Source organism: Globicephala melas, chromosome 3 (assembly GCF_963455315.2).
Source record: "Globicephala melas chromosome 3, mGloMel1.2, whole genome shotgun sequence".
NCBI classification, from domain to species: domain Eukaryota; kingdom Metazoa; phylum Chordata; class Mammalia; order Artiodactyla; family Delphinidae; genus Globicephala; species Globicephala melas.
In genome coordinates this window covers 81305235-81324258 of record NC_083316.1, presented here as the reverse complement: position 1 = coordinate 81324258, position 19024 = coordinate 81305235, and the positions used below count along the sequence as shown (strand labels likewise).

Here is a 19024-nt window from a genome sequence, read left to right as displayed (position 1 = left end):
GAATTCAGAGTTAAGGTCAAAGCCTGATTCCTATAGTAGATATCAAGTAACGTGAATAGGTACCAAATAGAATGTAGAGAATTTTAGGCCTAAAGTAGTATCTCTGTTCCTTTTCCCATGCCGTGAGTCCTCTATGCCTCTGATAAATTAGGCTTATGAAGGTGGATAAAACATTTTCTGTATGTAGACTACGAAGGGCTTCAGCAGAAAGAATTTTCTGTCTTCTTTTTGTCACCTACTTCATACAGAGCTCTGCATATAAAGGACACACAGAAAAAAATATTGATAGATTTGACCTTTTGGGGTTACAATTTCCTGCTTTCATTTTAATGACACTTCAAAATACTTTAAGAAGTCTTATTCAAATCTGCATGGAAATCCCTACCCTTTGATTCAATATCATTGCCTTTGGCATTTGCAATGTGGTTAAGTTACATGTTGAAACTACAAAATCATCTTCTGACTTCACTTTTGAGAGTGTTCATGGGAAAAGTGGGTCCTTTATACTGGTCAGCTCTTATTTACCTTTGAAGAAAACAAAGAAAACCGAGAAAGCTCTGTGCATAAAACACATCATTATTGACACTAGACTGTTAGTCACCAAACACCATACAGATGTTTATTTTTCCCCATGTGAACTCTGTGTTGCAAATAGTCCTGAGGACTTGCTATTCCTAGCTGAATGCTCTGTAGAAGCTAAGGAATCCAATTCTTTTTAAGTTAAAACTGAAATCATCATAACCAGATAGATGTGGGCTTAAATACTGGTCCCATCATCTACAAATTCCATGACCTTAATCTGTTTATTTAACCTCCCTAGGCCTTGGTGTCCTCATCTGTGAAATAACATCTATTCAGAGGTTTGTGGTGAGGATTAAATGAAAAAAACTACATACGTAGAGTTCTTAACACTACCATTTAATAAATTGCTTATGTTTTTACTCCTGGGTTTACTCCTAGCTTGCCAAATCACATTAAATATGCTACTCTGTCCTTTTGTTTCCTCACACAAGAATTGGATGTAAGATCTATCACTTTTTGCTTCTCTGGAATAATAGAATAACTCATGGTGGACTGAATTATTCTCAGTGAATACAGTGCTGGAAGTTCGTTTTTTTTTTAAAGAAATTATCTCCAACCCTAGTTTTGTGACAAGATAAGCCATCTCATAATCTTAAAAGGTGTCATGAATGTTACCACAACAGTTTTTTTAAAAAAGTAAGTTTTATGCAATTTAAAAAATTTTTTTAATTTTAAAATTTAAAAATGAAGTCATGTTATGTAGTATACCGCAGACTGGGAATACAATGAAAGGACGATTTGAACAGTTGAAAATAAAACAGCAGAGATATTCCATCATTCCAGGGATGATTGCTTTTAAGTTTTACACTTTATAACCTGTACACACATTCTCTTCCTAACAGTGAACCAACATATTGACAAATGTGGAAGACAAAATCCCAGAATATAATACTCATATATAATATTCAGATATTATAAAAGAATTAGTTTTGGGGGGTGGAGTGTAGAATTGGGAAGATGCAAACATCTTCTGCAAAGATGTATTATAGAAAGCTAATTCTTTTATAATATCTCAAATTTCTGTAGCTATTTTACAACCAGAAGCCATGTTATTTACCTTTAACAGACTCTTCCTCTGGAGCCAAGCACAAAGCTCGGTTGTGGGAAGATAAATACGGGAGGAGAAATAGAGAAGACTCCTGCGGAAGTAAGAATGCACAGGCACAATATGCTGTGTGCTCCATCTCCCATCCCAGAGAAGAGAATTTCTGGACTCATGAATGGAAACTTTGCATATAGTATAAATACTAAATTAAAACTCTTGGCACAGTGGGATTTCATACTCTGTATTCAAATTCTTCTAGACATTTTCATGGTTGATTTTAAGAAGAATGATAATGTTTTAAGAGGAAAAAATATTATATTACTTCTAAACGTTTTGGCTTCTCTGTTTAAACATAAATACAAATTAATATTCCTTGTTTGCCAATGTGTTGAGTATGAGCTGTCATCAGTATATTAATCACTACTTTTGAATATAACATTTTTTGCTTTTATTTCTAAAACATGGGTTTCTTGAAATCATTTATTTTGGCTCATAAGGTGATTATTTAATTTATTATGAGATAAAATTGAACATATTGCAGGCTTTAAAAAGCACCTATTACGTATGTTAAGCAAAATTTTAGAAATGGAGACCTGTTGGAAATAAAAAGGTGTTTATTTGGGGTTTGTTAGGATTGTGGCCCAGGAGACATATATTCAAGAAGCACTTGAATTGTGTTCCACAGGACTATACAATAGGGGAGGCTTATAAAGGCAAAAAACACAAGGTTGCAGTTAGTTACATGAGTTGTTTATCAGTAATTATAATTGGAGCTGGGAAGAAATATGGGTGTTTGTTAAGTAAAGAGATTGGTTGGAATCCGAAATGGTTGCATCGTTACAGGGAGGGACCTTGAGACCGTAAGGCTGCAGCTGGCAGGTGTTGTTCTGAATACGGCTGGTGGTGTGCTTGGGCCTGGTACAGTTCAAAGACAGTTCAGGTTTTCAGTGGTGCAGAGATGTGTCTGAGACCAGATCCTCAATAGCCTCCCAGCTCCATTTTGTATGCCTGCCTGTGATTACCCATTATAATATCAACTTGTCACCAAGTACCTTTGCTTTGCAGTATATTAAAAACTAAAAGAAGGTAAAGGGAACAGAATGGGGAGGAGGAAACGGAGCAGTAGCAAGAGAGTTTCACACAGCTTCAGGGAGCGTGCAGTTTCGTGGAGAGATTTGAAACAGCAATAGAATCTTATAGATAGAGGAAGCCCCAAAGCCATACAGTCAGATGGTTCTGTTTCTCACCTAAGGAAACAGACCACTGAAGTGAAACGACATGACCACAATTGTCCAACCAATATGTAGTTATAGACGGTGCCAGGAGAAAAGTAGGATGTGTGAGTGGGATTGAAGAATGGGTTGTGTGGGGTATGTTGAAGTTCAACTACTGTTACTATGTGTCAAGCTTTATGATATGTTCTTACATACTTACAATCTCTTTTACTTTATCATAACAATCTTGTATGTTAAATATTATTAACCAAGTTCCAAGGAAGTGAAGTAGTTTTCCCAATGACTCATGAGCATTATATTACAGATTCACATCCACATCTTGTAACCATATATATGGCCTTCTATACCTCACCGATTTGGTGAGTAAAGGCATTCCAAGTTGAGTTTGTTTGCAGTAAGAAATGGGACTGATATGCTGGAGGAAGAGTAGATAAGACTCCTTGTTGGGAAGCTGTGAAACCTAGGGAGAGTATTGCATCTATAAAAAGAAATGTTCAAAAGCTTATATAGCAAATCCAGGGTGAGTTTGTTTCATACAACAAGACAATTAGAGTATTAAAGCAGAAAGGAAGGGAGGGAGAGAGGGAATTAATAATATCTGAAGTAAAACTGAGCCTAGCTGATGAAAAATATTCTGTGTATGTCTATGAATGATTGTAATATATATTAAGATCCAAAACAGCTAGAAAAACAAAAGGATGCAGCACATTGTGGCAGTAATTATCTCTATGTGGTTGGATTTTAGGTAATAGTTTTCTTCCTCATTCATTTCCTTTTGCTTCAAATCTTCTACAGGGAGCCTGCATGGATTTTATGATTTTAAAACATCGATTTCTATAAAAAGAAATACATACAATGGAAACTAGATTATTTGCTAAATTGAAAACATTGCTAAATTTTAAAATGTAACAGATATGAACTTGAAATAAAAATTAGAACAGCTTGTACTGACTTAGAGTATGAATAGTTCATTATTTTATCAATGCATTGTTTTCCATTTTTTTTCCTAATTAGGGTTAAAAATTTAATAGTCTATTTTTGATGAATTCTTCACGAGAAATGTGTAGTATTTAAATGTCAGCTGTATATAAGTGGACACTCTCAGATACTTTAAAATTGTACTGTATTCCTAGGGAAATACTGAATCTTGATAGTTTAGGTTAGCCTAAACAATTTCAAGCATGACATTAAAGTTATATAAGCACATAGTAAACTCTTACTGATGGCATTTGGATTAGCTCCTTATGGTTTTTATGGGGGGTTTTTTGTATTTTTTTTTTTAACATCTTTATTGGAGTATAATTGCTTTACAATGGTGTGTTAGTTTCTCTTTTATAACAGAGTGAATCAGTTATACATATACATATGTTCCCATATCTCTACCCTCTTGCATCTCCCTCCCTCCCACCCTCCCTATCCCACCCCTCTAGGTGGTCACAAAGCACCGAGCTGATCTCCCTGTGCTATGCGGCTGCTTCCCACTAGCTATCTATTTTACGTTTTGTAGTGTATATATGTCCAGGCCACTCTCTCACTTTGTCACACTTTACCCTTCCCCCTCCCCATATCCTCAAGTCCATTCTCTAGTAGGTCTGTGTCTTTATTACTGTCTTGCCCCTAGGTTCTTCATAAACATTTTTTTTTCTTAGATTCCATATATATGTGTTAGCATATGGTATTTGTTTTTCTCTTTCTGACTTACTTCACTCTGTATGACAGAATCTAGGTCCATCCACCTCACTACAAATAACTCAATTTTGTTTCCTTTTATGGCTGAGTAATATTCCATTGTATATACGTGCCACATCTTCTTTATCCATTCATCCGATGATGGACACTTAGGCTGCTTCCATTTCCTGGCTATTGTAAATAGAGCTGCAATGAACATTTTGGTACATGACTCCTTTTGAATTATGGTTTTCTCAGGGTATATGCCCAGTAGTGGGATTGCTGGGTCATATGGTAGTTCTATTTGTAGTTTTTTAAGGAACCTTCATACTTTTCTCCATAGAGGCTGTATCAATTTACATTCCCACCAACAGTGCAAGAGAGTTCCCTTTTCTCCACACCCTCTCCAGCATTTGTTGTTTGTAGATTTTTTGAGGATGGCCATTCTGACTGGTTTGAGATGATATCTCATTGTAGTTTTGATTTGCATTTCTCTAATGATTAATGATGTTGAGCATCCTTTCATGTGTTTGTTGGCAATCTGCATATCTTCTTTGGAGAAATGTCTATTTAGGTCTTCTGCCCATTTTTGGATTGGGTTGTTTGTTTTTTTGTTTTTGAGCTGCATGAGATGCTTGTAAATTTTTGAGATTAATCCTTTGTCAGTTGCTTCATTTGCAAAGATTTTCTCCCATTCTGAGGGTTGTCTTTTCGTCTTGTTTATGGTTTCCTTGGCTGTGCAAAAGCTTTGAAGTTTCATTAGGTCCCATTTGTTTATTTTTGTTTTTATTTCCATTTCTCTAGGAGGTGGGTCAAAAAGGATCTTGCTGTGATTTATGTCATAGAGTGTTCTGCCTATGATTTCCTCTAAGAGTTTGATAGTGTCTGACCTTACATTTAGGTCTTTAATCCATTTTGAGTTTATTTTGGTAGATGGTGTTAGGAAGGGTTCTAATTTCATTCTTTTACATGTAGCTGTCCAGTTTTCCCAGAAGCACTTATTGAAGGGGCAGTCTTTTCTCTACTGTATATTCTTGCCTCCTTTATCAAAGATAAGGTGACCATATGTGAGTGGGTTTATCTCTGGGATTTCTAGCCTGTTCCATTGATCTATATTTCTGTTTTTGTGCCAGTACCATACTGTCTTGATTACTGTAGCTTTGTAGTATAGTCTGAAGTCAGGGAGCCTGATTCCTCCAACTCCATTTTTCGTTCTCAAGATTGCTTTGGCTATTCGGGGTCTTTTGTGTTTCCATACAAATTGTGAAATTTTTTGTTCTAGTTCTGTGAAAAATGCCAGTGGTAGTTTGATAGGGATTGCATTGAATCTGTATATTGTTTTGGGTAGTAGAGTCATTTTCACAATGTTGATTCTTCCAGTTGAAGAACATGGTATATCTCTCCATCTATTTGTATCATCTTTAATTTCTTTCATCAGTGTCTTATAATTTTCTGCATACAGGTCTTTTGTCTCCTTAGGTAAGTTTATTCCTAGATATTTTATTATTTTTGTTGCAGTGGTAAATGGGAGTGTTTTCTTGATTTCACTTTCAGATTTTTCATCATTAGCCTATAGGAATGCTAGGGATTTCTGTGCATTAATTTTGTATCCTGCTACTTTACCAAATTCATTGATTAGCTCTAGTAGTTTTCTGGTAGCATCTTTAGGATTCTCTATGTATAGTATCATGTCATCTGCAAACAGTGACAGCTTTACTTCTTCTCCAATTTGGATTCCTTTTATTTCTTTTTCTTCTCTGATAAATGTGGCTATAAATTCCAAAACTTTGTTGAAAAATAGTGGTGAGAGTAGGTAACCTTGTCTTGTTCCTGATCTTAGCGGAAATGCTTTCAGTTTTTCACCATTGAGGACAATGTTGGCTGTGAGTTTGTCATATGTGGCCGTTATTATGTTGAGGAAAGTTCCCTCTATGCCTACTTTCTGGAGGGTTTTTGTCAAAAATGGGTGTTAAATTTTGTCAAAAGCTTTTTCTGCATCTATTGAGATGATCATATGGTTTTTCTCCTTCAATTTGTTAATATGGTGTATCACATTGATTGATTTGCATATATTGAAGAATCCTTGAATTCCTGGAATTAACCCCACTTGATCATGGTGTATGACCCTTTTAATGTGCTGTTCGATTCTGTTTGCTAGTATTTTGTTGAGGATTTTTGCATCTATGTTCATCAGTGATATTGGCCTCTAGTTTTCTTTCTTTGTGACATCTTTGTCTGGTTTTGGTATCAGGGTGATGGTGGCCTCATAGAATGAGTTTGGCAGTGTTCCTCCCTCTGCTATATTTTGGAAGAGTTTGAGAAGGATAGGTGTTATCTCTGCTCGAAATGTTTGATGGAATTCGCCTATGAATCTATCTGGTCTTGGGCATTTGTTTGTTGGAAGATTTTTAATCACAGTTTCAATTTCAGTGCTTGTGATTGGAGTGCTCATATTTTCTATTTCTTCCTGGTTCCGTCTGGGAAGGTTGTGCATTTCTAACTATTTGTCCATTTCTTCCAGGTTGTCCATTTTACTGGCATAGAGTTGCCTGTAGTAATCTCATGATCCTTTGTATTTCGGCAGTGTCAGTTGTTACTTCTCCTTTTTCATTTCTAATTCTGTTGATTTGAGTCTTCTCCCTTTTTTGCTTGATGAGTCTGTCTAATGGTTTATCAATTTTGTTTATCTTCTCAAAGAACCAGCTTTTAGTTTTATTGATCTTTGCTATCATTCCCTTCATTTCTTTTTCATTTATTTGTGATCTGATCTTTATGATTTCTTTCCTTCTGCTAACTTAGGGGGTTTTTTATTCTTCTTTCTCTAATTGCTTTAGGTGTAAGGTTAAGTTGTTTATTTGAGATGTTTCTTGTTTCTTAACGTAGGATTGTATTGCTATAAACTTCCCTCTTAGAACTGCTTTTGCTGCATCCCAAAGGATTTGGGTTATCATGTTTTCATTGTCATTTGTTTCTAGGTATTTTTTGATTTCCTCTTTGATTTCTTTAGTGATCTCTTGGTTACTAAGTAGTGTATTGTTTAGCCTCCATGTGTTTGGGGTTTTACTGGGTTTTCCTGTAATTGATATCTAGTCTCATAGCATTGTGTTCAGAAAAGATACTTGATACGATTTCAATTTTCTTAAATTTACCAAGGCTTGATTTGTGACCCAAGATATGATCTATCCTGGAGAATGTTCCATGAGCACTTGAGAAAAATGTGTATTCTGTTGTTTTCGGATAGAATGTCCTATAAATATCAATTAAGTCCATCTTGTTTAAGGTATCATTTGAAGCTTGTGTTTCCTTATTTATTTTCATTTTGGATGATGTGTCCATTGATGAAAGTGGGGTGTTACAGTCCCCTACTATGATTGTGTTACCTTCGATTTCCCCGTTTATAGCTGTTAGTATTTGCCTTATGTATTGAGGTGCTCCTATGTTGGGTGCATAAGTATTTACAATTGTTATATCTTCTTCTTGGATTGATCCCTTGATCATTATGTAGTGTCCTAGTTTGTCTCTTGTAATAGTCTTTATTTTAAAGTCTATTTTGTTTGTTATGAGAATTGCTACTTCAGCTTTCTTTTGATATCCATTTGCATGGGATAACTTTTTCCATCCCCTCACTTTCTGTTTGTGTGTGTCCCTAGGTCTGAATTGGTCTCTTGTGGACAGCATATATATGGGTCTCGTTTTTGTATACATTCAGACAGTCTATGGCTTTTGGTTGGAACATTTAATCCATTTACATTTAAGGTAATTATCGATATGTATGTTCCTATTCCCATTTTCTTAATTGTTTTGGGTTTGTTATTGTAGGTTTTTTCCTTCTCTTGTGTTTCATGCCTAGAGAAGTTCCTTTAGCATTTGTTTTAAATTGGTTTGTTGGTGCTGAATTTTCTTAGCTTTTGCTTGTCTGTAAAGGCTTTATTTTCTCTATCAAACCTGAATGAGATCCTTGCTGGGTAGAGTAATCTTGATTGTAGGTTCTTCTCCTTCATCACTTTAAATATGTCCTGCCACAGCCTTCTGGCTTGCAGAGTTTCTGCTGAAAGATCAGCTGTTAACCTTATGGGGATTCCCTTGTGTGTTACTTGTTGTTTTTCCCTTGCTGCTTTTAATATGTTTTCTTTCTATTTAATTTTTGACAGTTTGATTAATATGTGTCTTGACATGTTTCTCCTTGGATTTATCCTGTATGGGACTTTCTGTGCTTCATGGACTTGATTAACTATTTCCTTTTCCACATTAGGGAAGTTTTTGACTATAATCTCTTTAAATATTTTCTCAGTCCCTTTCTTTTTCTCTTCTTCTTCTGGGACCCCTATAATTTGAATGTTGGTGCATTTATTGTTGTCCCAGGGGTCTCTGAGACTGTCCTCAATTCTTTTCATTCTTTTTTCTTTATTCTTCTCTGCAGTAATTATTTCCACTATTTTATCTTCCAGGTCACTTATCCGTTCTTCTGCCTCAGTTATTCTGCTGTTGATCCCTTCTAGAGAATTTTTAATTTCATTTATTGTGTTGTTCATCACTGTTTGTTTGCTCTTTAGTTCTTCTAGGTCCTTGTTAAACATTTCTTGTATTTTCTCTATTCTACTTCCAAGATTTTGGGTCATCTTTACTATCATTATTCTGAATTCTTTTTCAGGTAGACTGCCTATTTCCTCTTCATTTATTTGGTCTGGTGGAGTTTTTCCTTGCTCCTTCAACTGCTGTGTGTTTTTCTGTCTTCTCATTTTGTTGGGCCGATCCACGGCTGGTGGTGTGTTTTGGGGTGTCTGTGGCCTTATTATGATTTTAGTCAGCCTCTGTGCTAATGGGTGGGGTTGTGTTCCGGTCTTGCTAGTTGTTTGGCATAGGGTGTCCAGCACTGTAGCTTGCTGGTCGTTGAGTGAAGCTGGGTCTTGGCGTTGAGATGGAGATCTCTGGGAGATTTTCACCATTTGATATTACGTGGAGCTGGGAGATCTCTTGTGGACCAGTGTACTGAACTTGGCTCTCCCACCTCAGAGGCACAGCCCTGATGTTGGCTGGAGCACGAAGAGCCTTTCATCCACACGGCTCAGATTAAAAGGGAGAAAAAATACTGAGAAAGAAAGAAAGAAGATAAAATAAAATAAAGTAAAATAAAATAAAATAAAGTCATTAAAATAAAAAATAATTATGAAGAAAAAAATTTTTAAAGTTAAACAAAAAAACGGACAGACAGAACCCGAGGGCAAATGGTAAAAGTAAAGCTATAAAGACAAAATCACACACAGTAGCATACACATATGCACTCACTAAAGAGAAAAAGGGGGAAAATATATATATATCTTTGCTCCCAAAGTCCACCTCCTCAGTTTGGGATGATTCGTTGTCTATCCAGGTATTACATGGATGCAGGGTACATCAAGTTGATTGTGGAGATTTAATTCTCTGCTCCCGAGGCTGCTGGGAGAAATTTCCGTTTCTCTTCTTTGTTCACACAGCTCCCGGGGTTCAGCTTTGGGTTTGGCCCTACCTCTGCATGTAGGTCACCTGAGGGCGTCAGTTCTTTGCTCAGACAGGATGGGATTAAAGGAGCAGATTCAGGAGCTCTGGCTCACTCAGGCCGGGGGGAGGGAGGGGTATGGATGTGGGGCAAGCCTGCGGCGGCAGAGGCCAGCGTGACATTGCACCAGCCTGAGGCACGCTGTGCGTTTTCCCAGGGAAGTTGTCCCTGGGTCACGGGACTCTGGCAGTGGCAGGCTGCACAGTCTCCCAAGAGGGGAGGTGTGGATAGTGACCTGTGCTCGCACACAGGCTTCTTGGTGGTGGCAGCAGCAGCCTTAGCGTCTCATGCCCATCTCTGGGGTCTGCGCTGATAGCCGCGGCTCACGCCGTCTCTTGACCTCCTTTAAGCGGCACTCTTAGTCCCCTCTCCAAACGCACCAGGAAACAAAGAGGGAAGAAAAATTCTCTTGCCTCTTAGGCAGGTCCAGACTTTTTCCTGAACTCCCTCCCAGCTAGCTGTGGCACACTAACCCCCTTCAGGTTGTGTTCACGCAGCCAAACCCAGTCCTCTCCCTGGGATCCGACCGCAACCTGAGCCTCAGCTCCCAGCCCCCGCCCGCCCGTCGGGTGAGCAGACAAGCCTCTCGGGCTGGTGAGTGCCGGTCTGAACCGATCCTCTGTGTGGGAAGCTCTCTGCTTTGCCCTTTGCACCCCTGTTGCTGTGCTCTCCTCCGCGGCTCTGAAGCTTCCCCCTTCCACCACCCGCAGTCTCCGCCCGCGAAGGGGCTTCCTAGTGTGTGGAAACCTTTCCTCCTTCACGGCTCCCTCCCACTGGTGCAGGTTCCATCCCTATCCTTTCGTCTCTGTTTATTCTTTTTTCTTTTGCCCTACCCAGGTACGTGGGGAGTTTCTTGCCTTTTGGGAGGTCTGAGGTCTTCTGCCAGCGTTCAGTAGGTGTTCTGTAGGAGTTGTTCCACGTGTAGATATATTTCTGATGTATCTGTGGAGAGGAAGGTGATCTCCATGTCTTACTCTTCCGCCATCTTGAAGCTCCTCTCTCCTTATGTTTTTTTAATTTCACAGAATGTTACTACTTATGACGGTAGTTCTTGACCTGCTTTAAGATTTTATTTCAATTTATCTGTTAAATATTGATGCCATTTGTTAAGGCCTATTTTCCTCTGATTTCTTTTTAGAAATCAATAAGAGCCATTTATTTTGCATTGTTTCTCCAAAAATGTCCTGACAAATGGGTAGTTTATTTTTCTTTGAAATTATTCAAACTGTTATAAGCCAAACATCACAAAGCTTATTTATAATGTGATCTTGTAATTACATATAATGTGACCTTGGAATACCATACAAATGATATAGCATTACGTTATATTCTTCTAGCTATTTTTTCCCCGCTTTAGAAATAAGATAATTCAACATGACCTTCATACTGCCAAACTATTTCCAATAATTGACATTCCCTGATGGAAATAATCATTTTTTTGACTGAGTATGAATTTGCTTCACTCACTTTAAAAATTTATAAATAAATGCACTTTTTTAAACTAACCAACTGCCTCAGCTGGCATTTGTAACCACACACAAATCATGCTCACAAAACTTTCCTATAATAACCATTTCATGTTAAGAACACCTGCTTTCTCAGAGCTGAGAGAGCTTCAGGCTGTATCAAAGTTTCTTCAAAGCCTTCAGACTGTGGTTTTACTATTCTGCTTGCATGAAATCTATGTCTGTGATTTCTTCAAGATGCTAACAATATACATGCTATGGCTTTTGCTCATACCTTTGGGTTATGAGAAAATTGTTAGATATTCTTCTCTAACAATTCCTTATGAATCCTCTTTACTGAGAATATGCTTTCTCAAAACACTTGTGATAACAAAAGGCTCATAATGCATTTCACATTGCTCACAACATTTAGCACATGGCCTTCACCCAACAAGAAAAATTAAAAATGTGAAAGGTCAAACCAGGTTCAAAGGAAGGGTGAGAAAGAAGGAAAAAAATAAACAGGAATAATAATGGTTAAGTATATTTTTCCCTTTTTTTGGATGTTTGTAGTGAGGTTTGAATATTTCTTTACCCAAATGAAATAAAACAAAATTTGGGTTTTTTCATATTCAGTAGTCTACATGTATTTGATACAGCCTGGAAAGCTTCATAAATTATTTTTTTTAAGAAAAAGGAAATAATATTATGTAAAATCTGAGGCAAGTATTTAAGCACAGCAATGACCAGAATTGAACAATCTTGCCCTCATATTTGGATCACCATGTATATATTTCCCTGAATAGGAGATAATAAAAATAAAAACACCAAACAATTTATTGACTTTATTTATAACTGTACAACTTTGAATGTCAGAGAAAATCCACGCTCTTCCTTAACTTGTAGCTGATTCCACATAAGATAATGAATGTGCCAGTAAGTATTGGCCACCTCCTTCCCTGCCAGAGGTAATGATTAAGTTGTGAGTGTGCATGTTTTTCAGGTGAAGAAAGTTTGGCAACAGTGGTGGATCAAACATTTTGGAGTATTTTATTGCCTTTTTTAATGAATAGTATAAAATACTTATCAGCATTGAAATATGTTTGCCTGTCTAAAAAAATTTTAAATGGCATAAGTGGTGAACTATTTACAAATATTTGTTATTTGTGTTATGTTGTTCTGCAGGTTGAGGCAATATTCTTAATTAGCTTTAGTAAAATGTGACTTAGAAGTTGGAGTTGAATAAGTCAGTATAATACAGGCAAAGCATTTATTTGTTTGGATTTTTAATTGAAATATTAAAGATTTTGAAAACCTATAGGCATAGTTTCAAATCCTCTTTATCTAGGAAAATTACTTAATCACTGCCCAATTACTTTTTGCAGTCATATTTAACCCTTTCTGAGAAGATTCTACTCTGTAGGTTATATAAATGTTTTGTTCTAGTTCTTTTTGAATACAAGATTCCACAGTAATATTTACTCACATTCCAGGTCCCTTGGCTATTCATATGACCGCAAAATAAGCAAGAAAATAAAGGATAAGAAAGATAAAATAAATGCATTCAACTTTCTAAATTCTTAAGAAATATATTATTTCTTCAGCAGTCTTTTGAATGTCATTCATACAGTTACTTTTCAAATTTCATTTACTTTAATTATACAAAGTGTACTTGCTGTAGGGTATGTTGAACGTTTCTCTAAATTCTTCTCTTGTGTGTATGTTTTTTTCCCCAGTTACTGGCTGACAAACAAAGTTCCCATCAAAAGACCCAGCACAGGTCTGCTCATGTATACCCTAGCCACAAGATTCTGTGATGAAATTCACCTGTATGGATTCTGGCCATTCCCTAAGGATCTGAATGGAAAAGCTGTCAAATATCATTACTATGATGACTTAAAATACAGGTACTTTTCCAATGCAAGCCCTCATAGAATGCCATTAGAATTCAAAACATTAAATGTGCTACATAATAGAGGAGCTCTGAAACTGACAACAGGAAAGTGCATAAAGCAATAAAGCACATCTGAAACATACAGACAGACTGAATATGCACTTCTTTTCTTGAAGATGCTTCCTAAGATTTGAAAACAGGATCCAAAACGAGACTGGGTTTCAGCATCCACCACTTATCTGAAAGGTGATAAAGGACGTTCATGAGAAATGCACTACCAACTGATGAAATACCTGCAAAGTGCTCTGAAAATTAAGTATTTTGACTTCAAGGGTCCTAGTAAGTGCCACTTCCACTAAGAACACAGTTTGAATGTATAATCAGTAGTGTTTACAAGATCCAACAATGCACTCGTCATTAGTTAATGAAGCAAAAATGTTCATCACTGTTGGGCTGCCACTGCAACGCCAAGCACATGAGAAGAGGAACCCAGGAACACAACTCAGCCCTTGGGGAAACTGAACAGTCCTGTCAGCAGAAATCAAGATGGAAACAGTTTGAGCAGTGAAATCCATAAGATTAAATAACTCAAATAAATGCCTTCAGTCAGGATTCTGAGTCTGATCATGAACTTTATGTTTTTGTTTCTGTTCTGTTTGCCTTCTGGAATCTCTTTTGGTTTGGGTATTGGGGTGCTTCGAAAATCCTTCTGAGATAAAAATGAATGAGATGAATAACCTTCAAGTGATCATTTTTAAAGTTCTTGTATTTTTAAAGGGTTATCACACAATGACTTTGTAAAAAAAGTTTTATTTTGCACAACTCTAAACCTCCAGATTTTTTCCCAACAGTGTAGAAGGTACCAGATAAACTGTATCACTCAGTAATTTTGAGCCATTCTAAAGGAAAGATAAACTCTGTCATTTGAGATGGTAAAATTAGCAGGAAAAAAATGTTCTTTTGGTACCAAAGATTATACTCATGTGTCTACACAACAAACCATTTTCCTTTCATGAAAATAACATATTAATATATTATTTACGCTACTAAAGCTAAAGTTGTCTCTAGGCATTTTAAATTTTCCAAATTCAAACTTTATTTTTATTTGAAGGAAGTTTCCACAGCTTTTACATTTCATAATGATTTTGTGGAAGCATTTTGCCCATTAGAATAAATGTTTGATAGGGCTGAAATGTGACTTTTCTTTGATATCCCCCTTGTTATTCAGATGGAAAGATTGGCATGCTCTCTAGATTATTGTTAAATTTTCTTAGAGCAGAAATAATATGATTAATAGAGTATTGTTTTCATCACGGAGATGATTAATTTTAAGAGGTTTAACAATGAAACTGTACATCAGTATTTTGCACTTCAGATTAATTAAATTGACCAATATTTTTTCTACAGTTAAATTTATTCACATTATCACATTAATGTGTTTTCAGAGAAACACATGAAATTCTTTATAAAGTGATTTTTAAACATTTTAACACATAATAGAATTGACCAATAGGCCAATTTCTGGTAATTACTATGCTGGTAGGTAATTCTGATGGTAAATTGTTTCTTTAGAAAGCAGAAATACTGCGTTCCCATTTCTACTTTTGACCTGAAACAACATAGATTACTTCTTGTTTCTTAGGGAAGGCAGTCTGAGAAAAGAAGAAATAGCATGAGGAGTATGTATGTTTTGTTTCTTAGGGAAGACCGTCTGAAAAAGAATGAATAGCATAAAGAATATATATATATATATTTGTTATCAAGAAAAAGGATATTCACAGTAACTACAGTTCTCAATATATTAATAATATGTGGTATTCTTTTTAAAAATATGATAGAACCTTGAGATACAGAAGATTATATTTCCTGAGAATTTATGTGTCTCTAAGAAAACAGAATAGAACCCATAAAATAGAATCCATAAAGACACATAGCTAAAAATGGATAGAATATGATGTACTTTTATCATTGAACCTTTTACCTCTTGGAAGTTTTTAAAGTACTAGATAAATATTTTGAATGTAAGGTTGAAAAGTCTGATTTACCCAATGAATCAAAAGTAGGTAATTACTTAATTTGGACTATTTGCAGACAAGTTGTTTGAGTAGCCTTTAATTTGAATTCAATAAAAATTTTGAAGTCATGAGTAAATTCTTGTAGATAAAATACATGTCAGAACTCATTAAAAGTATGTCTTAAAAAGCAGCAGCAAGGTACCTTGCCATTTTTACTGCATTTTCAACAAATGTGTTTAAACAATTTTAAGGCCACAGCAAAAGCATCCCAGACATTCACTGTTCTGTGCATTGTTTATCTCATAGATGTACATAGAGTAGTGCCTTTTTAGCTTCACATTGCTTTGTTACCCTATGCTTTGTGTTCTCTAAATACAGTGCCCAGTTCTGAAAATGCTCAGCATATAAAAAGGGCTTCAGTATCGACTGAGACTATTTTTGTTCATCTCAGGGAACTTTCAATACTCAAGAATGAATTCAATTAAAGGCATTTAGTGTTCAAAGAAGACAAACTGTACAAGACCAATTCATTCCCTGTTGTATACCTTTCCATCTCCCCTTTCCCTTCGCGATCCACTGTGGCCTTCTTACGGGGATAGGGCAAGGAAATCACTGAAGGCTAACAGCAAGAATAAGAAAAAGAATTGAGATTTAACCGATCAGGGGGCAAAAGGGATAATGATGAAATCAAATTATAAATACATATTTGAAATATCTGGGGTTTTTTTTTCTTTTAAGACTATCATACGTTCACTTCTTTAATATTTTATTTCCTTTTCACGATTTAAACCTGTACCTGGCAATGCTCAGGCAGCTGATTGTGAAATATTCCTGTCCTTTAGAGAACATGGTTGTTACTGTGCTGTTGACATGAAGAGGCCATGGAAACATTTTCATCATTATTACCCAGCCTGTTCTATACTTAAAATTAAGTTGCTGGAATAAAAATAATAAATCAGTAACAGACTTTTCTGGGCAAATCTAATGATTCAGCCCACAGGACTGATGAAATGACTGTGGAAGTTTTTCTGTCTGAAAGAAGGTGCTGGGCATTCAAATGTCTTTATGTATTGTATATCATACGAAATATATATCAGTTGCTAATGGGAATTTCTACATATATGCTTACAAAAACAATTTATTTAAATAATGCTATAGGTAGTGTACATACCAACTAGTTATTAAGCTAGTACACAGGAAAAGGGTGAACAAAGTAATTTATTTCTAATTGAGCCAGTTAGTCATAATGCACACAGTGTGGTATTTGGTTCATAAAAGAATTGTTTTCATGTGGTTATTGTTGGAGTATCTATAATTGTGGAAGGGGTGTAGGAAGAGTTATGTATAGTTAGTTGTTACCTCTACAAGTTTGAGAGTTTCCCCATCAGACATCAATATACCAACGTTTGACAGATTGAGCTAGAGAGGGTTATTGTTCCTATTTGATGGAAGAAAATCCAAATAAAGCCCACCTAGAAATAGATATTTTATTATATATGTGTTATAGATATATCTACATAGTACAAATAGACGTGTGATGCGTATATACAATGTTATATATGTGTGTCTGTGTGTATACACACTTAGTCTGTAACATACACACACTAGATTTGTGTTATGCTAATGTCTTCGGGGCCTGCACTGTGAAGCACTCTGGAGATGAGACCACTTTAGAATAAAGAAGTTCTTTTGAAACTTCAGTTGCTAACCTGCTTTAAAGGGATCTATTTATAACTGAATTCTACATTGTTCATACCTAGAGTTACAATAAGGGTCTAGTGTATCCAAATCTTTAAAAAAAAAAATTAAAAAAATGTCTTCAAGCTGGCAATGTATTTGAATTGCAGTTTTCAGATTGTGGCTCCAGACTCTGTGTCTCCCCATTTAAGTAGCACTTTTTAATAAATACTGTTTCTTTGTGTAGGCAAAAGCACAAGTGTTTCAAATGTATATAGCAGGGGTAAAAAAAAGAGTTTACAGAGATAGTATTGCTGCACAGGATAATTGCTACTGAGTATTTCTTACATCATTTGTGGAATTGAAAGATGAGGTTTATTCTGTCAAGTTCATTCTGTTCAACACTGTTTTTCCTTTTGTTTATGTATAGCAATTGGGTGTTACTGTTTTATCATTTGTAAAACTGTAAAATAAATTAAACCCCCATTTTTTTTCAATTTTTCTCTTATCTCTTATATCTAAGACCTCTGTTCCACTTTACATGTCAACATATGGTAGTGTAAAGCTTTAACAAGCTTTAGCTAGTGCTTCTGTTTTCTCTCCCCCTCAGCCCCACCCATTGGCAATTTGGCAAATCATTTATTTAAAGTGTATACCTGGCAATATGAACAATATCAAAAGCCCATGAACATCAGGAGATCCTTGACAGTTTTCTGTGTAGTGCATTCTGTTTGTGGTTGAGGGAATGGAGTGTTACACAAGTTACAGTCATTTATATCCAATTTGTATTCCCACTGACTGTTGTCAGTGGGTCACTCCAGCTTCGTGGCTGAAGAAGCCAGTGGCTCCTTACACATTGCACATTCATATGGCTTCCCTGTGACTTGTGATGTTGACTGCTATTCCACTCACTTGGTGCTGTTTGCAGTTCACCTTCCAGGGGGTGATTCTGAAAACCTCATATTTAAATCTTCCATGGCTTTCTAGAACTGGCTAGTCTATGTTTTCAGACTGCACTATTTTCTCCAGAAATTATTAACTTTGTTTTCATGAGGTCACTTTTAACCTTTTGTAATTTTGAAACATTTGCTAGAGACCAACAATGAACCATTAACAATGGTTGATGAATATCAATCTTATTTGTATTTGCATAATTTTTACTTTCAAAAATCTATATACAGTGGGGAATCCCTTTGTATTCTTGGGATATAATCAGACCTCATCATGAGCCTGTGAGATGCGAGCTGTAATATCCCATTTTTATAGATGTGAGATTATGTGATTTGCTGAAGGTCACAAAGGTCAGAAGTGAGAAAACAAGGATTTGAATCCAAGTGGTCTGTCTGACTTCAGCGTCCACCTCCTTAATGATCAGATTTTTTTTTTTTTTTTTTTTTTTTCTGTACGCGGGCCTCTCACTGTTGTGGCCTCTCCCCTTGCGGTGCACAGACTCCGGACGCGCAGGCTCAGCGGCCATGGCTCACGGGCCCAGCCGCTCCGCGGCATGTGGGATCCTCCTGGACCGGGGCACGAACCCATGTCCCCTGCATCGGCAGGCGGACTCTCAACCACTGCGCCACCAGGGAAGCCCGATGATCAGATTTTGATGTCAATACTTTTTAACTGGCAAGAAGTTTCCTGGGAAACTTAGTTTGCAAATAAGTCATTATTTATGGAGCACAGATTAAAAGTTGAGGTAAGTCTATAGGCAGGGTATATCATATAGACTTTGGGGCAGTCTAATAAGTGAAAAACAAATGATTATCTCTAATAACAAGAAGAACTATGCCTTTCAGGGCAGTGTCTCCTGGATGGTTCTGCATAAACACTGATAATTCTTGCTCCAAACTCTTCCTGTCTTTTTTTCATGCAAGCTGGATTACTGTTATGTTAGAATCTGACTTTATGTACCACAAAATTGATCATA

The 19024-nt window shown here is 36.3% G+C and overlaps 1 protein-coding gene across 2 annotated transcripts in view; it reads left to right on the top strand.

The window, feature by feature from the left end:
* ST8SIA4 (ST8 alpha-N-acetyl-neuraminide alpha-2,8-sialyltransferase 4) overlaps positions 1-17571 on the top strand; it is a 103889-nt gene extending 86318 nt beyond the window's left edge. For both annotated transcript variants that reach the window (XM_030848505.2, XM_030848514.2), the window contains exon 5: positions 13248-17571. In XM_030848505.2, coding sequence (XP_030704365.1) covers positions 13248-13530 — 283 coding nt within the window. In that variant the 3' untranslated portion in view covers positions 13531-17571. The remainder of the gene's footprint in view (positions 1-13247) is intronic.
* Positions 17572-19024: the final 1453 nt, after the last annotated feature.